Source organism: Magnolia sinica, chromosome 2 (assembly GCF_029962835.1).
Source record: "Magnolia sinica isolate HGM2019 chromosome 2, MsV1, whole genome shotgun sequence".
NCBI classification, from domain to species: Eukaryota; Viridiplantae; Streptophyta; class Magnoliopsida; order Magnoliales; family Magnoliaceae; genus Magnolia; species Magnolia sinica.
This window is the reverse complement of record NC_080574.1, coordinates 112,641,728-112,668,656: the sequence shown is the minus strand read 5'-3', so window position 1 is coordinate 112,668,656 and position 26,929 is coordinate 112,641,728. Positions and strand designations below refer to the sequence as shown.

Below are 26,929 nucleotides of genomic sequence, written 5' to 3'. Positions count from 1 at the left end.
TTATCTATCATTAGACTCCTTTGGTCCATAGAGAGCTGGTCGATATAATAGACGGAATGGATTATCCACTAGTGGGCCCCATGTAGTAGAAAAAAATAAAAATAAACGAAGAAAGAGAAGAAAAAAAGAAGTCCCTGGACGTTATTGTCCAATGACGGTGAGAGTGGAAGCCTTACTGGGCTGCCACCACACGTGGACCCTACCATGATGAATTTGTTTAATCCACACCGTCCACCATCTCCTCCTTATAATTTTAGGCCATGTGCTGAATTTTGAGGCAAATATGAGTCTCGAGTGGGCCGTACTAAGGGTATTAAAGCTCATCTGTTGAAACACATTAGGGCTCTCTTTGGAGTCCCTTGTCACCCAAACCAGTCCTAGTCAGAGTCTATTTGACCTCATTTGAGGTGGCCAAGATGGTGAACAGATTAGATTATTCACTTGGGGTGTCCCACCATGGACTGTATTGTGAGGCCCAAGATGGTGTATGCATTGTATATTCACGCTGCCCAGCCATTTCCGGTTAATGCAGGGCCGTGGGCCCCAATGAGAGGCAGGCCCAAATCCCAAGTGGACCATACTATAAATAGGGGTGATTGAGCGTCCACCATAGGGCCGACTTGAGAGGCCCACCTTAATGTGTTATATACCTGTTGTTCATCCATTCTTAGGGACATAGGCTACCTTATGCAGGCCCACCATAATGTATGTGTTACACGCTCAATGCCCACCATGTTGGGGGCTGCCTTGTGAGGCCCACCTTGATGTATATGTTATACACATGTGTGTCCATCCATTTTCCTTGATAGTATAAGGGCCGTGGGCGCCATTGCGAGTAGATTCCAATCTCAAATGGGCTGCACCTTGGGAGCAATGGTGGTTAAATGTCCACATTGTAAGAGTAATGATGGTTAAATGTCCACATTGTAATCCTTCCTAAGGCCCGCTGTTAGGTCCATTCTCATCTCCTTTAATGGGCTAGCCCAAATCGTTGGGCCCCCACTGTTATTAGTATGACCCATCTCACTTTAATGGGCTAACCCAAATTGTTGGGCTCCCAGTATTAATGGTACTCCCACCATGCCTTGTAGGATTGTCCAAACCTTGAAGACCACCTTGATGGATGTGTTATATGCATACAATCCATCCATGTTCGGACTGCAGGACTGCCTTGTGCGGCCCGCCATATTGTATGTACTATTCGCCCATTTTCTAGGCTTTGGGCTGTCTTATAGAATTGTCCAAGTCATCAAGCCCATCTTGTGCTATTTGGGCCCCTTAAGAAGTCTAGTTTACTATGTGATGGAGCGGGTGAGGAAGCCCATTCCTTGTTCTTAGGACCATTCTTGATATAAGGAGGACATCTAGGCCCATCCTTATGAGGAGAGTATATCATCACCGTGGAATATGCCTAGTATAACTTCATAATACTTACGCATCATATGTATTGTTGGGCTACCCTAAAACATTGGGCCCCATTGATAGTGATGCTTTCTACCATACCCTGTAAAACTACCCAAAGCTTTGGATCCCTCCTTGTGATTCGTAGCAAGCCTTCCATAGTAAATGTGATCCACCTAGATGCATGAGTTTGCCCAAGCTTAGTGACCCAAACCGAGGCCCACTTAGATGATGGGTGAACTACTCAACCCGTTTGTAAGGACACATAGTCCTAGATGAATGGACCCTACCGAGACCCACCTTGTATTCATATTGGGCCCCACATGAAAGGAAAGCTCACTTGTATACCCGCTTAACTCACCCCATGTGATGTGCCCTACCTTTAAATCGATTGCTAGGACTTCGTGTTATGTATGTATCAACCACACCGTCCATCTACCTTTTTAGAGCAAGTGTGAGGCTCAGCCTTGACATTAATACATCATCATTATTCCCCTTACCATAGGTGGAAGAATATGTGTTATCAGGTTGGGTATATTCACTATATAGGCCGATTCCGATTGTCGAGGCCGATTGTATAGGCCAATTTTGATTGTCGACGCCGAGTATCGAGGCCGATTCCGAGTGTCGATTCCGATTGTTGAGGCCGATTTCGATTGTCGAGGCCGATTTTGATTGCCAAGGCTGATTGTCGAGACCTATGTGATGTATATGTAGCCCATGTTTAAGGCCTAATGTGATGATTATGAGGTTTGTGTGATGAGGCCCATTGTGATGCATTTAAGGGCCAGGTGATGGAGTCCATTGTGATGTATTCATGGCCTATGGGCAAGGCCCATTGTGATGTATTTGAGGCTCATGGGCAAGGCCCATTGTAATGTATTTGAGGCCCATGGGCAAGGCCCATTGTGATGTATTCATGGACCATGGGTAAGGCCCATTGTGATGTATTCGTGGCTTATGGGCAAGGCCCATTGTGATATGTATTAGGCCCATGATGCATGACCCATTTAATATATTCGAGACCCATATGTAGGGCCCACATGTCATGTATTTGAGGCCCATGAGTAGGGCCCACATGTTGCGTATATGTGGCCCTTGAGTAAGGCCCATTGTGTTGTATATTAGGCCTTTGTGTGAGGCCGTGGGCCCATTATATGTTTGGCTCTATGTGGGCCATTCCTTGGGGGCAATGTTGATTAAATGTCCACATTGTCGAGGTCGATTGTTGATGTCGGTTATTGATACCGATTATGAGTATGTGACAGCATAACATCATGGTACATGCCTATACTCATCATCTGCATGTTTATTGTGAGATGTGATTGACCCTTGCATATGTTATAGTACCGATGATTTATGAGACTACCTGATAAGTGGAGTTATCCCACATGAGCGCATGGTATGCGCATGATTGATGCATGATTGGACTATATGACTCATGTATCTTGCATTATATGATTGTGATTACTGTATGCCCCAGCGACATCATGGCTGTGACCTCTACAGGTATGTCGTGGATGGCCGGATGGGACACCGAAATGTTTGGTTAGAACATCTGGGTACTTTGGATGTCCGTGGGTGAAAGTTCTTAAACCTCCGAGGCCAGGAGACGCCCCAACGTCTAGACCGAGTGAATACATGAGCGCCCAAGTGCCGAATACCAGTAGGCCGCATCTCTCACTGTGTTGTGGTCAGTTGGGAGGGGGTGTGGCCTTATCTACCCGAGTGAGGGGGCTGTAAGCTAGGCTAAGTATGACTAGCTCGTAAATGGGTCCGTTATCGACGCGTCGGGTAGGTATTTACAGACTGCTGGGTAGGTGGATAATGAGGTCTTTTTCACTCGTTGGTTGTATAACTAGGGAGGCGGCAGCTATTGTGGAGTGTACTAGACCCCGGTGATGATCCCGGAGAGGAACCGTACTGATATGCAGACTAATTGAGCAGGAATTGCATACTCATTCATTCATTCATTTACTGTCCACTCGGGCTGGTGGTGTGCAATTATTTGTTGTGTACCTTCGTAATGGTAAGGATTTTGGTTGGGGCGCATGACTAACCTGAGATTAAGAGTCTTCTACATTGAGTTTGGCTATCTAAATTTAGGTATGAGATTGGTTTGGATAGAAGCCCCTTGTGATGGATCCCATAGCCTGCGATACTATATGCTATCATCCCGACTTCTCTCCAGCTTGGTCATTTCATTCGCATCGCATATTGCATTTCATCCACGACATATGGTATTTTGGATTGCTACGTTTCTGCACTTCTATGGCTTAGACAGCTTGGCAGGATCTGCATATTGCATTACATCCGCAGTATATGATATTTGGTTCATTATGATCTGCATTGCGTACTCTGATATTATATGACTCATGGACTTGTCAGTATATTTCCGCTTACTCTAATATCGTATGATTCATGATTTTGTCAGTGTTTCCGCTTATTCTGATGATGTATGATTTATGGGCTTTATTGTATACTTGACACTTACTTTACACGCACTTTCACTACCCTCTAAGCTTTCTATAAGCTTATGCATGATAGATGCCTGCAGGTGGTGTTAGGTCGCAGTAGCGTTGAACTTGGAGCATGCAGCGGACTTCTGGAGCTTTGATTTTGATACATATATATTTCCCTTTAGCATTGTACTCAAATGCTTATATTAGTGGATATGTGGTGATGTTGTTTTGTGACTTGGTTATGCTTGTGGTTATGCTCCATTACAAAAAAAATTTCACACTGAAAATCCTACTTGTAGGATCCCAGGATCGGAATCTGGCACATGAGTGCCGGGAGCCGAGAATGGGGCACTACGGAAGCTGTCGGTGCCGGATTCGGCGATCAGAAATTTTGTGAGCTCATTTTTCAAGTTTGGGGCGTGACAGAGTGTACGAGCTGAATCTTCTGTCGGGGCGCCTGCTTGGGCGCTAATTCCTTTGCGGCACATTTTCTTTCCTCCTCTTGTTTTCGTTGGTCAAACTGGGTTTCTCTTTGGGCCGTTTTTCCTTGGCCGAGCTCCCTTTGTTCCGATTGGTCCTCCGCAAGGCAGCTACTTCCTCAGCGTTGGAGTACTTATGAGCTTTGTTGAGGAGGTTGACCATTGTCGTCGGAGGGTTTTTGTCGAGCGAAAAGTGGAATCTTCCTTCCTTAAGTCCTCCCATTAGGGCAATCAGGGCAATGTTCTCAGAATGCTTCTGTACCTACATCGCTTATAGGTTGAAATGCTTGATGTAATCCTTCAATAGCACGCCGGTTTAAGGCATTCTTTTCCTCCAATGAAGTTGGTGATGAAGGCTTCGCTGAGCTGCGCAAAAGAGTTAATCGAGCGCGGCTTCAGTTGTCAGAACCACTTCTGGGTTGCTCTTGCTAGGATTAATGAGAACGCATGACACAAGGTAGCAGTTGACGCTCCTTGTAATTCCATCTAAACTCTGTAGGATTCCAGATGCTCCGTCGGGTCCGCGGTTTCGATGTACGGGGTGATCTGAGGCATATAAAACCTCAATGGAATCTACGCGCGCATGATATCGGCTGTAAATGGAGGCTCTGATTCTTCTAAAATTGCTTCCACTGAGGTCGGGGCGTTTGTACGATAGGCCCTGTCGTATGTCGTCGATCTAGCCTCGCAAGTCATTCAGCTCGGCCTCCTAGGGGTCGCCGCTTTCGGCCACGGCTTCAATGGCTACCTCGGGAGCCTTATCACGCTTCTTCCTATCTAACTCATGACGGAGGTCAGAGGCGACCAGTGTTGCGGTGCTAGAGATGTGAGAAGGTGTCGACCTTGACGTTTTGAGTTACTGGCTTCTACAGGAGGCAGTGGGTGCGTCAGAAGGCTCGGGGGGCTCTTGGATCGTTGGTCCCACTGCCTGCTCGACCCCTTGCTCGAGTCGAGGCTGAAGCTGTTCCAACAACTGCTTCATAGAATTCATGTTATTATTCAATGCTTCGACTTATTGTTCAAGGGAGACCAACTGTCCTCCCTGATTACAAGATCATTGCACCAACCCTATAGGAACGAAGTCAGCCTGCAGCTAGGAAGTCGAGTCCCGGTGGCTAGCATACTGATCTGGCGGTGCAAGGTCAGGCGCAACGGAGGAGACTTGGGTCTTCTTCTTCCCTTTCGCCATTGTTGAATTGATGGTGAGATGAGAGCGCATTTCAATGTCGAAATTCTCACAAACGGCGCCAAACTATTGATGTTGAAATCTGGTTAGCCCCTTTTCGGATCTGTTCACCTACACAAAGAATGGACAAGGAAGACCCTGGCTAGATCGGGGGACCCTTCGATGCCTAAGTCAGGGACAAGATCTGGGTCTTAGTTGAATATTGAGGTTTTAAGGCCAAAGAGAGTGTATACCTTTCACCATTGGAGGCCTCTCCATTTATAGTTGAGGATAGGCGGTAGTGTGGAACGGATTTCCCTGTTGAGTAGGAGGATCTTGGGATCACGATTGTGTCATGGTCGAATCCCGTGATCTCCGGAGAAGTTTTCGGACCTATCTTCCTTAGATAAGGTCGGATCATCACGAATTGACAGAGAGATGTTAGTTGGAGACCGAGCTTAATTGGGCTGACCTTCCCTTGAGGTCAGACCAAGGAAACGGTTGTGCACAGGAGACGTGTTAAATATTATCCGGGGATACGAGAGAGCTTGTCCGCGTAAGCTGAACAAAGTGATGGCCTATCTTGTATAAAGAAAGTCTTTGTGATGTCCAATTTCTGTAGCCTTTAACTTCTTCATGAGTCCTAATAGCCTATTCTCATAGCTCATACATGGGTTTGCCTCAGTCTACCAATCTAGAGATAAATAGAGGATTTGGACCATGCCAACCTGGATTGTGCCAACCTTGAGGTGCCGACCTTGATTACCGACTTAGGTCGTACCGACCTAGGTGCTTAGTCAGGCGGCCAGGCTTCTTCGGGGTTTGTAGTATTCGTGCCATCAGACTCGATCTTATCTCTTGGCCTTTGGAACCGTTCGTTGAGTTGGATACATGGGTTTCTGACCTGACCCTTCCTTTGTGGGTCAGTTCATTTTCCGCGTAACAGATTTGTAATCTTGGACTTGAAATCCTGAAATTTCAGTTCTTTTAAGGCAGCATGGATTTAAAAATCATGGACTTCAAATTTTGTGTTTGAGAGCCTAGATTTCGACTCTTGGATTTATGAAATTCTTTTGTGATATATTCACAAACAATAAATGTGATGAATTAAATGCTCTCAAATATTTTAAATATGGCACATATATACAACATAAAGTGACTTATAAAAGTAGGTGTACTAATTTCATATTTAAAACTATATATATATATATATGGGAAAAGGTAATATGCGCTCGACCTCACGAGTCCGTCCCATGAGGTCGAGCTGTGTGGGCCCCACCATGATGTGTTTCGAACATCTACCCCATCAGTCAGATGCACCATTCCATCGTGGGCCTAGGTCTCAAAAATCAAGTCAATTCGTGACTTGTGTGGGCCACACCACATACAGAAGTGGGGAGGGGCCATGCACCATTAAAACATTCATAATCATTTTTTGGGCCCACCGAGATGTGGTTTTCAAATCCAGCCCATCCATTATGTGTGTCCCACTTGGATGAGGGTTCAGACCAAGTTTCAGCAGCATTCAAAACTCAGGTGGGCCCCACCAAGTGCTTTTATATGTTTTAATGGTGTCTTCACGTGATTTTAGATGGTATGGCCCACCTGAGTTCCGTATACGGCTGATTTTTGGGATATCCCATAATTTAGAGGGGATCCATCAAATGCACGATGTTGATGGTCGACACGTATCACGGTGGGGCCACACAGCTCGACCTCACGGGAGCTTATCGTGAGGTCGAGCGCATAGTACCTTTTCCCTATATATATATATATATATATATATATATATATATTAGCTCTCAAGTTCAACCGGTTGGATTATAAATTATAGTCCACACCTATTATCTGTGTAAAATATCCAACCTGTCTAATAGGTTGGCCATATAATGAGGATCACATTCAGCAAAAATCAACCACATCCACTTTTCAAATGAACCACACTTGTAATTTGCTATTTATCAGTGGCTAGAAATTACTTTCTATACTATGGTCCACCCAATGAGTAAATGAGTCTGATTTTTGAACTAGGCGATCCTCGTGGTTGGGCTAACCCATTTGAAGGGTTGGATGCCATGTGCTCTTAACTGGTTAGAAGTTACCAGCTGAGTGGACTGCAACTTGTGGTCCAACCGGGTTGAACTTGACAGTTATATATGTGTGTGTGTGTGTGTGGGCGCGCGCGCAATGATTGCATAATATGTGTGTGCGTGTGATTGTCAATTTTTTTATTGCATAAACTCGATTTTTAATATCACGTAATTATAATGTGAATACAAGTGAAAAGTTTCCAGTAGTGCTAATAAATCTAAAGACACATGACGGCGATGTTAGTTATGGCAGTTGGAGATGACCCGAAAAGCCTGGTTGAGAAATGGATGATCCATCATTTGTTATACTGGAAAAAAATTTGGTTATCATCATGCATGTGGGATCGATCATGGTCAATATGAACTATCCTTCTCTTATCTATTACTTATATGGTTAGGTTCATCGTATAAGAGAAATCTTCTAGCAATGAGCAACATAACAGATGGTCCAAATCAACAACTCATCCACCATAATCAATATAGATCATCCATTTTCCAATCCGATGAGCGGATTGTTATAATCAACTGATCATCAGTCTTAAAAGAAGGTAGGCCAAATATATTAGACACTCTAGATTAACAATCAAACAAATAGCATCATCCAGTCAAAGTGGCTTCTCGGAGAGATTGGCAATCAAATGTGGGATGTATGATGAGAAAGCTTAAATCCATTATTTGACCTTTTTATATTATATTCCATATGGACCATCAATTTTAATGACCATTGATTGGATGTGTTGTACAAAATATTAATTGATTCTAAAGGAATTGAAAAGTTGGACTAACCACTTGCCAAATATAAATTCAATTACACAAACCAAATAATAAAACTAAGTATGAATCTGACCAAGAAAAACCAAAAAATGAATCTGCTAAATCATTAGCTTACAATTTTAAGAAGAATGAAACTTTCATTAGCTAAACTTTCATCCCCCAAACACTACACCAAACATTTTAGGGCAAGTATTTGATGTTTTGCTGTGCGGCCACAAGCAATAATTCAAAAGATGCAAATTGTATTTAGATTAACTTGCCTTCTCCACAACCCCAGACAAATGTTCCGCTGTTAGCAAATACTGAAAGTGGTTCATTACGAACCATTCAATTTTATCAGGTCCAAAGACACTATAATTGATAAGGTGTAGGTCCCAAATCAACACAGCAGATGGTTGCCCCATGTGACAGAAGTAACATCAAAATTCTAACTGATTGCACCACACCATGCTTGTATTCGTCTTTCGTCTCTCTCGTTCTTTTTTACACCAACAACAAAAATGGCGAGGGAGAAGGGTCCAAATTTAATTTGCTAGAAGCAAGAAATAAATTTACTATTACAACTTTGAACAACTTGAAAACCCAGAAACGAATTAAAAACTGCCTCCCCTGTGAAACAACTCTTTCCTGAAAACAAGCTACGCATACAAAACCGATAACAGATTTGAGCAGAAAGCCATATCAAATGAAAATTACACTTCCAATCAAGATCGCTGTCTGCCGACTCCTCCGTTCACTAATGTAACTGAAGAAGTCGAACCCTGATGGTTACAGTAATAACTTGACTCCCATCTCCAACGAAGTGAAAAAGGATTTCTCTTTCCTGTTGATTGCTGATTTGAGAAGAATAGGCAGCACTTCCTCGATTCAGATCAAACTTTCTGACTTTGGATCTTTACAACAACAGATTATAAGAATGATTGCGGCCTTTATTTGCTGTGGGGTGTGGAGGCTTGTAACAACCTCAGACTATACTGGGGGGATCTCCGACCCAACTACATATGGCACGGGGCCAGCGGGTCCTAATGCAGTCCACCAATGGTGCATGCTGAGAAGGCTCCGGCTGATTCACCTCAACAACACCATCTTTCCCACTGGGTTCGCTACTTGAACTGGGCACAACGACATCTGCCATGAACTCCTCAGGCGTCCACTTTGGCGGAACAGAGACTCTCAATTTCGAAAGCCTCGGCCTTTGCAGTGGACTCTCCCCTCCTGTTGTTTGGGTGCCATTCGATACCGACTTGGCAATCCCATTAAAATGATAGAGATCAAATTGCTTCTTGCCCATCAGTCCAGTCGAATCCTTCAACCCTCCCATGCTTTTATCCAACTCAAGCAAGACCTGCCAGAATTCACTCCATACTATGAACCCTGTGCTGCATAGATGATCGAGCTTTTCAGCTGGCAAGTTGATGCTTGTTTCCCTAAGGACTTGCTGGAGACCTTCCACACTGATGAAACCTCCTCCGCCACTTTGGTCTTGGGCATCGAACGCTCTCCTGATCTGCGATTCTCGCGCTTCCAGTTCATTTTCATCTTGCACGCTGGTATCGAGAGCGAAAAGTACTGTGTAGTGGGACTCACTTCCAACCACCCATATTGGCCATTTTGGGCATTTCAGATACAGGCCAACCTTGCAGAAGTTGAGAGATTCCAACAGGGTAAGGAAGCCAACTTCCACACTGGTGGGTATGCCCTTGAGGAACATGCCGCCTCCCAGATCCATTCTACCGTCAAATACATTTGGGACAGCCTGCCCGCAAAGCAGTAGGTTTACAATTTCCTGTTAAATAACAAGGGTATCATCGTGAGTGAAATCATGTCATCAGATGCAGCTGCAGCAATGTTGGCTGCTACCACACAAAATTGTCACTAAACATGGGATGCTTTTATGACCTAATTGTATCAGACCCAAATGCATGATTTTTAGGCCTTCCCACCTGTAGAAGGCCACCAGAAATAGATCAAGTCATGAATGTAAATGATCTCTGTACCTGTGAGGCATGTCCAAATGGAGCAGTGACTAACGGTAAACTAGGGTCATCCCTGTCTGCTTGAACGGATTCCTGCAACATGATAAGAATAAGATCTAGAATGTTTTAATTCAACACAATTTCAATAAACAATAGAACATCTACTTTACAAAGTTTGATAGGCCCAAAAGAACTTGTACACGTGTAGGACATCTGAGTCCTGTATCAGATAGGACCCACCATGATCATCCAGCCAAAGAATGCAGCCGATCAACTATCAGGTAGGCTACACGAATACAGAACCAAAGCAGTGGGTAAAAAGTGCTTTTAGATAATACATAGTTTCCTATGTCTGGCCAATCTGATGGTTGAACTGCCAAAAAAGCTCGTCCAGAGAATCTATATGGTGTATCACACCTGTTGCATGGCTTGGATGTCTCACATACATTACATGCCAGGTTGACACGTGTCTCTCTGTAAAGGCGCATGGAGGCTACCAAACATCTAATTTCACAATGCCATTATTCTAACAAATTAGCTAGCCAACCGTACCAAAGTGAGAAAAACAAAAAACAAAAAAACAAGAATATTAGAAACAGCAATCTTATGAACTAAATGGGGCAGAAAAAAATGTGAAATATCAGCACGCAAGCTAAAGCTCAATTCCAGACTGAAACTTGAGGCCTGTTGAATGTACAGCTAAAAAAGGAGTGGTTTGGTTTTTAGCAGAACCACTGTGTTTAGTTCAGCATGGAAAACAGTAACCACGATTAGGCGGGCTCCTGTTCCCTGTGTTTTCCGCACCAAATCACATGTGAGATAAGAAGCTGATCTTATCTCAACACCAATTTAGGCCTAGTACCACCCATCTACCCAATAGAAGGAACACCCAAACAAAACATTAAAGCCACAAGATGACCATTATCACTTCTCAGGGGTAGATTGGAGTCACTTCTGATATGCATCTTAGCATTGAGCAAGCCTTTAATTTTCTTTTCTTTTGTATCATGCCATTCATTTGTTGATAACTTTGTCTGTGGCAGCATGGAAAACAAAAACTACATTAGGCACGATTCCGTTTTCCTTTCTTTTATGTACCAAATTTCAAGCGAGGCAAGGATCTTCTCATCTCACTACTGCTTTGGCACAAGTGCATCCCATTCACCATCAAGCCAGAACTTCAAGGGGTGAGGGATGGGGCAGGAATACAGAGGCAAGTCCTTGAGATCACTTCGCTGCAGGTGCAGCCGACGAAGGGGAAGAGGTGGGTTCCTTTCAAAATAGATCAGAGGAATCAAGTAGCTGACACCAAGATGGCCAGTCATGTTAAAGTGGGAGGAGGGGTAAAGCGGTGGATTGAGGAAGCCCCGAATAACGAGGGGAGACAAACTAGTCACATTCAGGGATAACGATGAAGATTTTTATGCTTTGTTTCAGTTTATGGAGGCTCACAGTAGGCAGAAGAACCAACCTGCCACACAAAGGACGCTCTAGCGGTCCCCCAAAGGTAGTTGAGAGCTGGTCAGTCTAGCCTTTGAGGTCAATTATGTGTCTGGAGGCTAGCCAGGAGGGGTGAGGAAGGGACGAAGGGGGAGATCAATGCCCAAATGAAGATCTTGAGCCGGAACATGAGGGGAATGGGGTGCAAGGTGAAAAGGGGGCAGATCAGAAATGTCTGCGGAAGATTGAAACCGAGGTAATTTCATTTCAGGAAACCAAACCATAACATTTCAAGGCTGTTGGAATCTCTGTGGGATGTTAGTTCCAAGGACTGGGCGGCCATGGATGTTGTCAGTTATGCTGGAAAGGCTAAAAGGAATCCTATGCAAGTTGTATATCAAGAAAGCCAATGACCAAGTGGACTGGGACTTTTTGGACTACACGTTAGGCCAGATCGGGTGTGGGAGGACATGGAGAGGGTGGATGAGGGAGTATATCAGCTCAGCTGGGTTCTTGGTTCTGATTAATGGTTCTCCAAAAAGATTCTTCAAGAGCTTGAGAGGTATCAGGCAAGACGATTCACCGTCTCCCTTCCTTTTTGTGGTGGTAGCAAAGGCTTTGGGTAGAATGTTGGAGAGAGGGCGGGAGGTCGGTCTATTCTACGGTGTTAGAGTGGGGAAGTCGAGCATGCCAATATCCCCCAATATCCCCCTTCAGTTTACTGGCAACACAATTCTTTTTTTGCGATGCCGATGCAGCTATGGTGGACAAACTGAGAATGACTAGAAGGTGCTTTGAAGTGAAAAGTTAATATCACCAAGAGCAACATGTTGGGTGTTCACATGACTTCAACTGAGGTCGAGTAGATGGCGAGGATCTTTGGGTGTGTGGCAGGATCTTTCCCCTCCACTCCTCTTGGCCTGCCCCTGTGCATTGGGAAGCCGGATAAACATTTGTGGGATAATGTAGTGGAAAGGTTGGAAAGAAATTATCTTGGTGGAAGAGCCGGTACCTGTCTCTTGGAGGCCGTACTACTCTCATTAAAGCAGCCTTGTCAAATTTTCCCATCTATATTATGCCTTTATTTAGATGCCCGAAGTCGATGTTAACTAGATTGGAAAGGTTAAGGTGCGAGTTCTTGTGGCAGGGATCAGAGGAGAAAAAAAAAATCACACTTACTAGGCTGGGGGAAGATGTACAAGTCCTACGAAGGAGGAGCTGGTATATAGGACATGGAGCTGATGAACAATGCGTTGTTGTGCAAATGGTTGTGGAGGTTTGGGTCGAAAGAGGGTACCTTACGGAGAGAAACAATTACTAAGAAGTATGGGTGTCAAGAGGAAGGATGGTGCAAAGGGACGCCTTACATAGAGCATATGCGATGGAAAGGCGTATCTTGTGCAAAATCCAAGTTCTTAAGAGGAGAATGCATTTTCCCTCAGTAATGGGGAGAAGATCCGCTTTTGGGAAGACGTGTGGGTTCATGTGATTTTCCATGAACAGCTTGCCTTTCCACGGAATGCGCTGCTATTACAGTTGCTCGTTGCTTCTCCTATTGTGGAAAGTTGGTTGCTTAGCCTCCCCCTTGGCCTAGATTCCTTTTTGGTGAATAAGTGGAGTATGTATCGCTTCTAGATCATCTCCAGTTATGCTGCCCGGGGAGAGGAGCAGGATAGGATGGTCGGGCTGAAGGACACGTCAAGACACTTTTCAGTCCACTCTTTCTACCATGCGCTTCAAATTCCAAGGAGAGTTGGTGAGTACAAGCAGGCATGGCACATCTATTAATAGAGTATATGCATTTATATGTGCACCATTATTAACTTTTAGATCATCATAGAACATTTCTTAAACAATCAATTCCCTCATACAAACATACAATAAATACTATGAAAAAAGTAAGTGATTTACATAAATGTATTTCCAGAAAAAATCAGTCTCTTTTTCATGTCCTGAGGTTTTGAATAAAGGTATTGATGAGCACATTGTCTTGGCCCAAAAAAGATACGATACGGGTCATAACGGACCATATCTGCCAAAAGAAACCCAAAAATGTTGGAAAAAAAATATATTTGTAAAATAGGACAAAATCTAAAACACCATAATCTTCTTTTTTTAACATGTAATAATGGTGTGTCACAGACCATTCTTTGATAATAATAATAATAATAAATGTTGTCGTTTGGCTTACCTGCTAAAAGTAAAACCAATTAGGCCCCAATCAAGCACATGATTTGGTAGATTATAGCCCATTTTGAAATACATTTAAAAAAGAAAAAAGAAAAAAGAAAAAAAAAACGAACAAAAGTGATGATTTACCCTTTTTCTGATTCTCTCAAAGATGGTCCATTCTGCTTTGATTCATCAAATCTCACTCAAATGTTATGCTTGATTAGTAAATATCGTGATTGATTGAAGTAAACATAATCCCTTTATTATTGTGTTTTATCTCCTTCCAAAAACCACATATAATGGTCAGTCGTCGTCATAGCCTTGTCCTACCAATTTGGGATCTGCCAAATCCTTCCTCTATCACCATGTTGATCAGCACCTCACCACCAATAAAAACCACTAACCGTCCCAGTTGGACTCTCCTTTAATGTCGAAAAGCCAAAAGAACAATCTGAGACTTCCAGTGCCATTTGACAATTGAATATCTAGGTGACCAGCCTAAAGAAATGAACCCAAATTTCTGATGCCATTTGACACTAAATATAAAGGCGATCCACTGATTCTTTTTGTCCCTAGGGAAGAATTTAGGATAAACACATGTAGAAAGTAATAAATCTACTATGCGAAGGATTGGATTGCCCCACACCTTCAAGGAGAGAGAGAGTGAATCCCCTCCAAAGGATTAAAGACAAGGAAAATAGACTTTGGAGAGAGATGACGATCCAGGTTGCATCTCCATACTGTATAGTCCTCTCCTTTGGCGTCAATAGAGACTTTCAAGCGCTTTGCCTCTGTGGAGAACACTTAATCCATCTCACACAAACAAGTCTCCTAGACTAACAGTTTCCAAAAAGAATTGACCCACAACTTGAACAAACTAGCCACTGACTCTTCGAAAATGCCAATGTTCTCATCTCGAAAGTTGAATCTAAATGACATTCCAAACTACTTTGCCGCCCAAATGTAAATCAAAAACATCGTTCCAAACAATCAATCCACATAATCATGGGAATTTTGCACTAGGGCCTCTTTGACTAACCAGATGTCTAACAAAGATATCAGAGAGTTGCTAACCCAAAACTTTGAATCCCTCTTAAAGAACACATGATCGGTCTTACAACTATTCTTTCCCTCTGTATTATACATATCATGAAATTTTCTTATAAATTTTATACATGTTTCCTTAGCTGTGAGTACCTTCTACCATAAGGTGAATTCTTCCCATGTTGAACTTGCATATCAAACTCGGGCTCCAAGCTCCCATTTCATAGGCTTTTAAAGTTATTAAGGGTTGTTTTGATGACACCACCCCTGTATCATTTGGTTTTATTTGTTCCTGCAATATTGTTATTGTTGGTGAAAATAGCTCTCACCTCTTTTATGCAAAAAAAATAAAATTGCGGAGTCAAGAGTTTTTGTCACATCGACCAATCCATCACACTTTTGTAGGATTGAAACCTTCCATTTGTAAAGCTTTCACATGGCCATTGTTGGAGCATAAAAAAACCATGAAGAAAGATTAAAAGATCAAAAATTAAACACAAAGTGAAGAAATAAGAAAGAAGAAAATCAAGTGCTTTGTTTGGTAGTTGCGCGGGTCCACAACCGATAGTAGTTGCGCGGATCGCACAATTAACTTAAGTCGTTATTTGGACTGCGTAACGGATTTCATCCATTATGCGGATCGCGCAACTGATTTCATTGTTGCGCGGATCGCGTAACTAACATCACCGTTGCGCGGGTTGTGCAATCAAAAGCAGATAAACAATTATTTTGAAAGGTCAGATCTGATGCAAGGTGGGCCCCATGGCACAAAGATCGAGGGTTCGCACGTGTGGAGGCTTATAAATACACCACTCCCCCTCTCATTTGACAGAGGAGAAGAATTCTAGAAGAGGAGCAGAGCTCTAAGAGAAGACTGAAGGTGAGGAGTAAAAAAGGGGATCGGTTGCGCGGGCCGTGCAACGCACTAATTGGTTGCGTGGACCGCGCAACCAGGTCACTATGTGGCCAGTTATGAAACGGGTCAAGATGCTGCCAAAATCATCCTGTCCGATCTTCACTGCTCCAAGTTCTCCTTTACATAGAGGACAAGCTCAAAAAGGGGAAAGTTAATCAACACAACATTCCTCCTAAGGAGATGATTGAAGCGACTGTCGAAATGCTGCCGAATTCGAGATTCGACATTTGGATTTTGTTAATTTCAATTTATGTATTTTAAATGATCTATCTTAGAATCGACGGATATTAAGAGATGTAAAAGAACTCAGTATTAATAATATGATGATTTTTCTATAGCTATTCTCTTTGTTATGTTCGAATAAGATAATTTTCCCAAATTGAATGCATTTGTTTCTTCTTTGAAACAAAATGGCGACTCCATTGGGGACTATTATTATTTCGATATCAACATTGAGAGTACTATAGAATTTTCATGGTAGTTTGGCGTCTTTCGACACCAAAATGGCGACTCTCAGTGGGAACATCTCCCCTTCATCTCTAAGATAGATTATTCGATTATCCAAGTACTAACTATAATTATATTTTATAATCGAAGGTTTCTGAATACAACTACAAATTACAACCAATGGCAATTTCTGCAAGGAAAGTAAGCTTCCGTTTCACTCCGACCCGCTTCATGATAGAATACGCACTGAACCAATCCCTGGAATACATGATTCAACTTCCTACAAGCAAAAACAACCTGACTCAAGCAATAGCGGGGGTTGTATCTGCTTCACCTCAATCGCTGGAAGGAGGTAAGGGCTGGACTGTTGTGATGTCTCACCGTACGAAAGCATAGAATGCAAGAAGCCTCAGAATGAATCCACCTTCACCAAGAGCTAGAGGACCAATAACGCGTAAGGCAGCTAGGAGGAATCCTGAACTCGCCCCTCCTGCGATATATCCCGGGCGAGTAGTTCCGCAGTTAACGGTGCGTGCCTTTCCATCTTTGGTCGCTCCAAGAGTCGGACGAAAGAGCAGAAAGGTAAGGCATTGCTGACAAGTTCACCAATGTCTGTATCACCTCAATCAATCAATGGCAATGGAAGCATAGAGAAGTCGAATGAAACTCCATCCTCTCCTCTTTTCATAAGTCCTATTACGTCGACATATTCCCATCCCACTCCAACTACAGCTTCGTCGAAGGGTGGAGAAGCTGCAGTACATATGACTAGGACAAATCAGGAGAATATGCCAACTACGGAGGATCGCGTGAATGAGATGGCAGAAGCACAAAAGGCGTTAATGGAAGAGTGCAAAAACCTCAGAGAGGCCTTAGCGACCCTTGCACATAATGTAGCCCAGATAGCGGCTCCCCCGATTATGGGCACAATGAATAAACAAGAAAACCAGCCCAAAGGCTTTTCAACCACAGGGGGCAGGATCACTGGGATATGTTCCAGCAGCAAGAACCATGACACAAGACGAGGTGAGACAAGTCGTTGAAGAAGCTGTCAGAGTAGAGAGAGAGCGTGAGAGTACTGGCCGTTTTAGATACCGAACGCCGTATCCAAGAGAAGTAGAAGATATCTCGTTCCCAGCCAATTTCAAACACCCAGATTTTCAGAAGTTTAATGGGGAAGATCGCCAAAGGAACACTTAATGCACTTCATTACTAGCATGGGGAATTTTTCTACAATACTGCAATATTGCTTGCGATTGTTCGGATCATCCCTGACAAACAAAGCGTTCCGAAGGTATTCTAGTCTGGCCTCGGGGTCGATACGTACCTGGGAACAAATGCAGGACATCTTCATGTTAAACTTCTTCTCTTCAGAGCGTGATGTTAGTATTACGGAATTGGCTTCTGTGCGGCAGAGAGAAAGAGAACCGGTAGAAAAGTTTATAGACAGATGGAAGAAGACATTAGGAGCCTCATGTAGGCAGCTGCCGGAAGAAAAGGAACAGGTCAAGATGTGTCTGAACTCTATGGAAACGAGAATCGCGCTTGGACTCACCAACACCGATATTAGGACTTTCCATGACCTAGCCACTAAGGCTCATGCTTTAGAATTGATGACTCGGAAGTTGCTAGTGTTTCACTATGAGACAGCTAGGAGGGCACCCAGCAGGATGACCGCAAATACCATTCATCGTGAAAAGAGAAGCAAAGATGCAAGAGACTCGAAAGATAAAAGGCCGGAACAAAAAGATGAATTGAATCAATCGCGAAATAAATACAGTGGGAAGAGGCCGAAGATGCTCAGTTCTCATGAAGGGTTTGCATTCGATAGGGAAGATGTCGTTCTTATGATGAACCAATTGCTGAAAGCCGGTACGATAGAATTACCAGAACCCAAACACCCCAAAGATGTGACAAAAACCAAAGAGATTTTTGTCGCTATCATCGCCTGGAAGGACATTTGACAGAGAATTGTTATACATTGAAATGTATAATACAACGAATGATAGACAAGGCTGAAATAGTGATTGGAAAAGAAAAGGAGAAGGGTGCAATGGCGACAGTAAATGTGCTCACGATCCAGGAAAAGGCCCGAGAGATAAAGGAGAAAGAGGACCGTAAGACGACAAAGAAAGTAGCGGTGATTACGTTACGATCAGGAAAGAAGATAACAAGCCCCATGAAGCAGAAAGTAGGAATTATAAGAAAGGAAGTCGCCGAAAGGCAAAGCAATGATGTTAAGAAGGAAAAGAAGAGTGAACCGGCAAAAGTGACTTATGATGTGGTGAGTCATTTAAAAGGTATACCAGCTTGATTAAGCGTCTACGATGCGCTTCAATTGTCAGAAGAATTTTGGCAGAGTTTAGTCCAAGCATTGTCCAATCATGATGTCAGAGAAACTTTACTGGTAGAGATGGAATGCGAAGAGTACAATGAACAAGAAAACTACTTACCAGTGTTTCCTTCTCCAATAATGATGTGATTTGCAATGCAGAGCATAACAGGCCGCTAATGATGGAAGGCCATAACCGTGGAAAGAAGGTTAAACGGATTATGATAGATAGTGGCTCTGCGGTGAACCTCTTACCACTCTCAATGTTGAGTAAACTGGGTTATCATTGTTCTGATCTACGCACTAGTGGAATGATGATACAGGGCTTCAATCAAGATGGGCAGCGTGCACTAGGTAAAATTACAGTGACGTTGGAGATAGGAGAGTTGACTACTGATGTCACATGCCACGTTATAAATGCAGTGACGACATATAATCTTCTTCTAGGAAGGCCATGGATACATCAGTACAGTATTGTACCCTCTACTCTGCATCAATGCTTCAAATACTGTAAAGGTGGGAAACAGTATAAAGTAATGGCCGATGCGAAGCCCTATACAGAGGCCGAGTCCTTTGCAGACACCAGTTATTATAAAGGTTTCGCTAAAGAAGAAAGAAAGAATGATGAAAGCGACATTCAAGTAACAATAATGAAAGGAGAAACAGAAATGGGAGACTCATCCGGGACTGCAGAAGCAAAGATGAAATTCTATTTTGTGCTAAAGCATCTGAGACAACCGGGGCAACCACCATTAACCTTGTTATCACCTGAACAATTGAAAATTTTACAGTCCAATTATACAGTGCCATTGCCGTATGTTGAAAGAAATAAGCCATTTTCGGCCGCTCCCGGAAGATTTCAGGTCAGGGCTAGCGCCAAATACTCAGAACCAATAGAACTGTACGCCTCAGTGGAAGCAAAGGCAGAAGAAGAGACTAAGAATAATGTGTACTGCGGTAGGCTGACACCGCAAGATCTCAAAAAATATAGCCCAGCAAGTAAGAAAATCATGAGAAACATGGATTTTGATTATGAAGAACCCACCGGCTTGAATCATGAGACAGGAATTCAAATTCCTATTGGGGTCGATCAGGAAAAGCGAAGGAAATTTCAAGGATTGGGGGCAGAATCATCGGTCAACATGGTTACAACCGAGCAGTTATCGGAAGAGGATCCTAAAACAGTCGAGCATCTTGAAATGGCTCCAAAGCAAGTGGAAGACGGGGGGGCAGTCAACAATAGACAGTTTGTAAGAGATAAACTTGTGTACGGAGGAAGAGCCAAGGAACACATTCGTCAGCGTCGGTCTTTCTAAACAGGAGTCTGAGAAATACGTTCAACTTCTTAAAGAAAATAAAGACGTATTCGCCTGGACATATGCAGAGATGCCGGGTTTGGAGCCTTCCGTAGCAATGCACCGATTAAATATCTCTAAAGAGAAATGACCACTTAAGCAAGCGCAAAGGCGATTTCATCCGGACTTGGTTCCCCTGATAAAAGAAGAAGTAAATAAGTTGATAAAAGTTGGGTTTATCAGGGAGGTCAAATATCTAAAATGGATATCGAACATTGTTCCCATGAAGAAGAAAAACGGACAAGTTAGGGTGTGCGTTGACTTCGGGGATCTGCACGAAGCCTGTCCGAAAGATGATTCTCTCCCAATAACTGAATTGTTGATTGATAGTATGATTCAGTATACTATCATGTCCTTCATAAATGGCTATGCAGGGTATAATCAGATTCGAATGACACTTGAATATGAAGAAGCAACAATGTTTGGAACTTCGCTGGGGATTTATTATTACAAAGTTATGCCATTTGGTCTCGGAAATGCCAGGACGACATATCAGAGGGCGATGCAGAATATTTTCCAAGAAATGATACACAAGCATGTTGAGTGTTATGTTAATGACTTGGTAGTCAGGTCAGGAGATCATCAGGAGCATCGCGAACACTTGGCATTGGTTTTCTGTCGACTCGGAAAGAAACAACTAAAGATGAATCCAGCTAAATGTGCATTTGGACTCGGTTTTGTTGTCCGACATAGGGGCATTGAGATCGATCCAGGGAAAGTTAAGAGCCATTTAAAATATGCCACCACCAAAGACATTAAAAGAATTGAAAAGTTTGCAAGGAAAGCTGGAGCACATTCGCCGAATCATTTCAAATCTGGCAGTGAGATGTTAGCCATTTTACCATTTGATGAAGAAAGGCACAGAATTTGTATGGGATCAAGCCTGTCAGAACGCGTTTGATGTAATAAAGGAATTGCCGAAACAGCTGCCGGTACTGACAGCTACGATAAAAGGGAAACCGCTTACTTTATATATTTGCAGCCGAGAATTCTTTATGAGCTTTGTTGGCACAGGTGAATCAATCCGGGAAAGAAACCGCTCTTTATTATCTAAGCAGAACTCCGATGGGCGTGGAATACAACTACTCTCCAATCGAGAAAGAATATCTGGCACTGATATTTGCAGTACAGAAATTGAGACATTATTGTCTCTCCCATGACATAACTTTGATTTCAAGAGCAGATCCGATAAAGTTTTTGATGACAAGGCCGATGTTGTCTGGGAGATTGGCCAAATGGATGCTGTTACTTTTGAAATATACTATTACGTATGAACCGACAAAAGCAGTAAAAGGACAAGCAGTGGCGGATTTCCTTGCCGCGCACCCTGTAGCAAAATTTGAAACCGTCAGTGATGATTTTCTAGATGAGCAAGTTATGTTAACTGAGTCACAAAGCCCATGGCAGATGTATTTTGACGGTGCTTCTCGAGCATCAGGAGCGGGAGCAGGAGTGATATTCATTACTCAAGGTGATTTGTTGGCTTACTCCTTCACATTGGGAACCACATGCACAAACAATGAAGCCGAATACAGAGCCCGCATCATCGGAATGGAGATGGCTCATATCTTCGGGGATTCTAGATTGATTATAAATTACTTGACGACTGAATTTGAAATAAGAAAGCATGACCTTTTGCCATATTGCCGAAAAGCACAGCAGTTGCTAGAGCAGTTCTGTCATGTCGAAATCAAGCACATATTGTGATTTGAAAACGCAAGAGCAAATGCTTTGTTCGAAAATCATTCGCCTTCAACACCTTACTATCCACCGGCCAATGGATTAGCCGAGGCGTTTAATAAAACGATAGTCAAGATATTGAAGAAAACAGTGACAGGAAACAAGTGTGATTGGGATGAAAGGTTGCAAGAAGCCTTGTGGGCATACAGAACTGCGCATCGGACAACAACAAGAGCCACACCGTGTTCGTTGGTCTATGGTGTAAAAGCAGTGATCCTGATTGCAATACAAGTAGCGTCACTCAGAGTGGCAGCACATAGTCCATTACAGATGTTGAAAATGCAAAAATAAGGCTGAAAGAACTGAATTTGCTCGACGAGAAATGTCTGGCGGCTCGACTATGATTGCAATCATATCATGCAAGGATATTGGCTGCCTTTGAGTCAAATATCGCTCTTTCCAAAAAGGAGATATGGTACAGATGTTGATAAGACCTATAGTGGTCACCCATCGAACAGGGGGCAAATTCGAGCCTAAATAGGACGGGCCGTACATAATAAAAGAAGTATACTCCAATGGAGCATACAAAGTCGTATATCAAGATGGACAAGGTATCAGTATACCGGTCAATGCTCGCTTCATCAAGAGATAGTCCCTGAAGATACTGTTGATTTTGATACAAAATATTATCAGAACAATGATTATGTATCAAAAGGGGGCATGACAAGTAGGCGAGCTGCGAAAGACAAAGCCATGTACTCTCCTTCATGAAAATGAATAAAAAGGCGCAAATCTTCAAGTGAAGCTTCTGGATCGTGTTAGAAGCATTGACGATGACTCGCCACCAGAGTATTGATGATCACTACCAAGCATTGACGATCGCCAAATGTTGATGAATATCGCCAAAGTTAGCAACTATCACTGTTGTCAACAATCGCTCATATAAGATTATTTTATCGAAATTGCTATCATCGCCAAGCTGATACACTGTTTTAAATATAATATGATATCATCAGCAATGGCGAAATATCAATTATTGATTCACCAATTTGGCAGTAGAATGAACTACACGGTCAGCCATATATAAAGATGATGACAGCAGTGGTAGCTTACTTCTTAAGGCAGCCTAGCCAAGCCTTATATGGCCAACTACGCATAAGACCTATCACTTTCGCCATTTGGGCAGTGGTGAGAAGCCAGTGGCCCTAAAAAGCCTGTGAAGGCCATTGTACGCATATCCATGCGGCAGCTGACGAAGCCAGTGACTAAAAGCCTTACAAGGCTAAACAGTACTCAACAGCTAGTCACGCGTGAGACCAATGCCATCTGTATAGCTTTCCAACAACGTCACGGGGAACGGAGGAAAATGCCCTCCCGTGAATGGGTCTGACCTTGCAGACGAAGAAAACGCGGGCTGCAGTGTGAGCTCTTTGGCCATGTCCATAGATAGGCCAACCATGCGTAAGACCCCCCTAGATCTCTGGCTTGATTTCAGTATTAACTCATGAGGGGCTTAAATCTACTCACTGATGGACTGACGGCCCTAGATTTGGTACCCCAAAGGTCGCCTTGCGAGCCCCGTGAATTCTAGAGAGTCACTGCGGCCAACCCTGTGCGTAAATCCAACTGAGTTCACGGCCCCAGTAACTTCACTGGGCCCCTCTGATGGATCGCGGTTTGTGAACTCACCAGGCAGTGAGAAGTCTAGTGAACTCCTAAGAGTTACAGAGACCATCACGTGAGACCCGACTCCACTACTCAAGACTCTAAAAAACTGGGTGGCTCCACTACTCAAGAGCTTAAACTGTGTGTGATATCTAACTAAACTGAAACTTAGTACCGCCAATCAAAACCAAAAAACACATAGGAAACTCTTTACTAACGATCGTAATATGTTGATATTTTTATTTGTTATGCCCCATTAAATATTAGAATATCTTGCAGTACTTCCAGAATATTTCATAGGAGAGAAAATAGATATGTTTGCAATAAATCATGACATAAACTGTCTCAAAATATTGTGATACTTTCAGAAGAGGATACATGACTATATGAAATGTTCTTAAATATGCCGATTGTTTGATATAATGACAAAAATCATGAAATATTCATGTTTGGAACAAACAAGCATGCAATACAGACTGTGGTTACAATGATTCTGATCAAAATGTTTGATACTCAAAACTTTCCATACTAAGTCAAATGTCTCAAAATATGCTTATCTTTCCGAAAAGGACGAGTCTTCAATAACAATATGTTTATCTTTCTGAGGTGTGCAACGATGTTCCTCCGCTTTCTGCCTTTTTGATGGTGGAGGAGAATTATCTTGTAACATTCGCAAAGGAGGAGGAAAGAACTGTTAAGGAATCATTAGTCGTTGTCGGAGATTTGTGAGTACCCCTTAAAGGAATGCCAAAAGCTATCCATCCTTCAAAAGTATCGGCGGGCTTTACTTCAGGAGCGTCGTCTTCCAAAGAGATTTTTATGCAACGCTGGCCCGAAGAAGGTGCACGATCCATTTCTTCAAAATAGCCGATGTCTTGGTCCATCTGGTAATCTTTCAAGCGAGGAGGGATCCATATAGCATGATCTGGGTAACATTGGTTTACCAAGTAATATTGATGGACCCACAAGCGCATCCAACAGTAAGAAGCACTAACTGGATAATTGTAACCGGGAATGAGGAAATGTGATCCAGTGTGAATGTTCAAAAGTTGCTTCCATATTAAGGCCTAGTTATACGGCCCAATGCCGTAACTTCTCATTGCTCTGGTAACAATATCACAAGTCTCCGGTACAGTTTGATCAAATCCGAACTGGCGAGCGAATCTACTGGGATAATATGGTTCACGCCAAAATACGCTATTCTCCCTCAAAGGAAGGGTACTGGATCTGATGGAGATAAGGAAAGAATGTTCACTAGATGAGATAGAATCATCATCAACAGCTTCTACGTCTTCAGGATAGCTAAACATCGGGAATTGATGAAAGTCGACGGGATCATTGCTTTCTATTCTTCTAGAGACCCATCCATTTGATTTCTTAATCATATCTCTTAATTGATAATGTTGAAGAGGAAGTTGGTTAGGGTTTGAATATGCTCTTTCAGAATCAGCAAATGTCCAAGGAAAGTATACCCCTAGCCAGCCTACGAAGAAATGCCATGGAGCGCAGACAGGAAAAGATTTAGAGATCGGATCCTCTAGACCAAGAATGACATCTCCAAAAGTGCGATAAAGGGAACAGAGAACTGAAGGAGCTAACGAATATTTGTGACCTTCTGCCATTGCACCTGCGATCACAAAGAAGGAAGGTCTGATGATGTCCTTTTGATCAGAATCTGGAAATATCACCAGGCTTAACCAATAAGCTAAAAAGGCAGGTAGTTCGCAAGAAGAACTGTATTCTGCAGTGTGCTTAAAGTTCTTGCGAATGGTCTTGAGCTCTGGATGGTTATGACCTGTAAAGCTATCAAGGTGAAGATATGATGATTAGGTTAAAATCATTTGATATTAAAATTACGAAAATAGATATCAAAAGGGGAATGACATACCACAACTTCCGAGAAAAATAAGCCAACCATTCGAGAGAAGTAATGCGATCAGGATGAGGGGAGTTGGCTAATGCACCGAAAAGTTCAAGAGTGGTCCCTAAAATTTTGGATGTATCTCCTCCCGCAAGTGCTAGAGCAAGTTCTCCATTAGAAGGCACGTATGCATCAAGATTGTTACCCATAATGGGAAGACTCGCTATGCGAAATAGATCCCATAGAGTAATGCTCATTTCACCCGAAGAAAGATGAAATGAATTGGTAATAGGAGACTAGTGGTTGAAAAAGCCTCTAAAAATAGCAGCATTCGCATGAAAATGTTCAAATGTAGCCATGATTGCACCAGAAGGAGAAATCTGTTCCAGAATGGTAGTATGCTTCTGAACAACAGCACAGGCCCAGGAACTGTAGAAATCATGAAGAGATAGGAGTCCTGTGACTGAGAAGTTTTCCGTGTTCCAAGGCAATCTCTCAGAGAAGAATAGTTGTTGAGCCGTCTCAAAATAGTGGGTAGGGAAAGGTTGTTGAGGAGAATAATATGGGCGCAAAAATCTCATCTTGTGAATTTTGCCTGCTCTTTGGAAGTGCTCGTTTCCTTCCAAATATCCTGTCAAGACCTTGGGTTCTTTTCTGACCCAGTTGTCTAAAGAGACGGATGTTTCGACGATCAAAAGGTTCACCACGCAGAATTGACCAATGACGTTGCAGATTGATAGGAATAACAGTTTGATCGCTGGTGAAGTGGTTGTGAAGATCCAAAATCTTTTGTTGAATCTCTAAACATTTCCAAGAGTGGCGAAGAGGTTGTTCAGGATTTGAAGAAGATGCATGGCTCTTTCTTTTTGGAGAAAGGGTGTGAGAGTGATGCATGGTGAAGGAGGATTGGTTAAAATCCAAAAATGATTAATGGTTCAGTTGCACAGGTCGCGCGATGGGTTTACACCTTACGCAAACAGAATGACTGTTGTGTGGGTCCTGCAATTGATACTGGTTGCACGGGGAGAAAGCAGAGAAGCAGAGTTTCGTTGCCAGAGTGAGCAATGAAGAAATGAAATCTAACCGGCTATTTATAGGGGATAGGGTTGAGTACAAAACTCGGATGCCCGTTGTGCAGGTCGCACAACGACTTTAAGAAATTCAGAAATTTGAGAAGATTGATCCTGATTCTTTGACTCAAGGGAACAAAGAACGGATCAAAGGGGCATCTGTTGCGCAGATTGCGTAACTAACATCACCGTTGCGCGGGTTGCGCAATCAGAAGCAGATAAACAATTATTTTGAATGGTCAGATCTGATGCAAGGTGGGCCCCATGGCACAAAGATCAAGGGTTCGCACGTGTAGGCCTATAAATACCCATCCCCCTCTCATTTGACAGAGGAGAAGAATTCTGGAAGAGGAGCAGAGCTCTGAGAGAAGACCGAAGGTGAGGAGTAAAGAAGAGAATCGGTTGCGGGGGCCGCACAACGCACTAACTGGTTGTGCAGACCACGCAACCAACGAACTGGTTGCGCGGTCACTATTTGGCCAGTTATGAAAGGGGTCAAGATGCTGCCGAAATCGTCCTGTCCGGTCTTCACTGCTCCAAGCTCTCCTTTACATAGAGGATAAGCTCAAAAAGGGGAAAGTTAATCAACACAACATTCCT

General features: G+C 43.0%; 1 protein-coding gene across 1 annotated transcript in view; it reads right to left on the bottom strand.

The window, feature by feature from the left end:
- Nucleotides 1-8,593: 8,593 nt before the first annotated feature.
- The window catches only part of LOC131237397 (uncharacterized), a 63,442-nt gene continuing 45,106 nt past the window's right edge, over nt 8,594-26,929 (bottom strand). Inside the window, exons 6-7 of the mRNA XM_058235132.1 lie at nt 10,369-10,440; nt 8,594-10,157 (exon numbers count right to left, since the gene is read on the bottom strand). Of these exons, the coding sequence (XP_058091115.1) occupies nt 9,336-10,157; nt 10,369-10,440 (894 nt within the window). The 3' untranslated portion in view covers nt 8,594-9,335. The remainder of the gene's footprint in view (nt 10,158-10,368; nt 10,441-26,929) is intronic.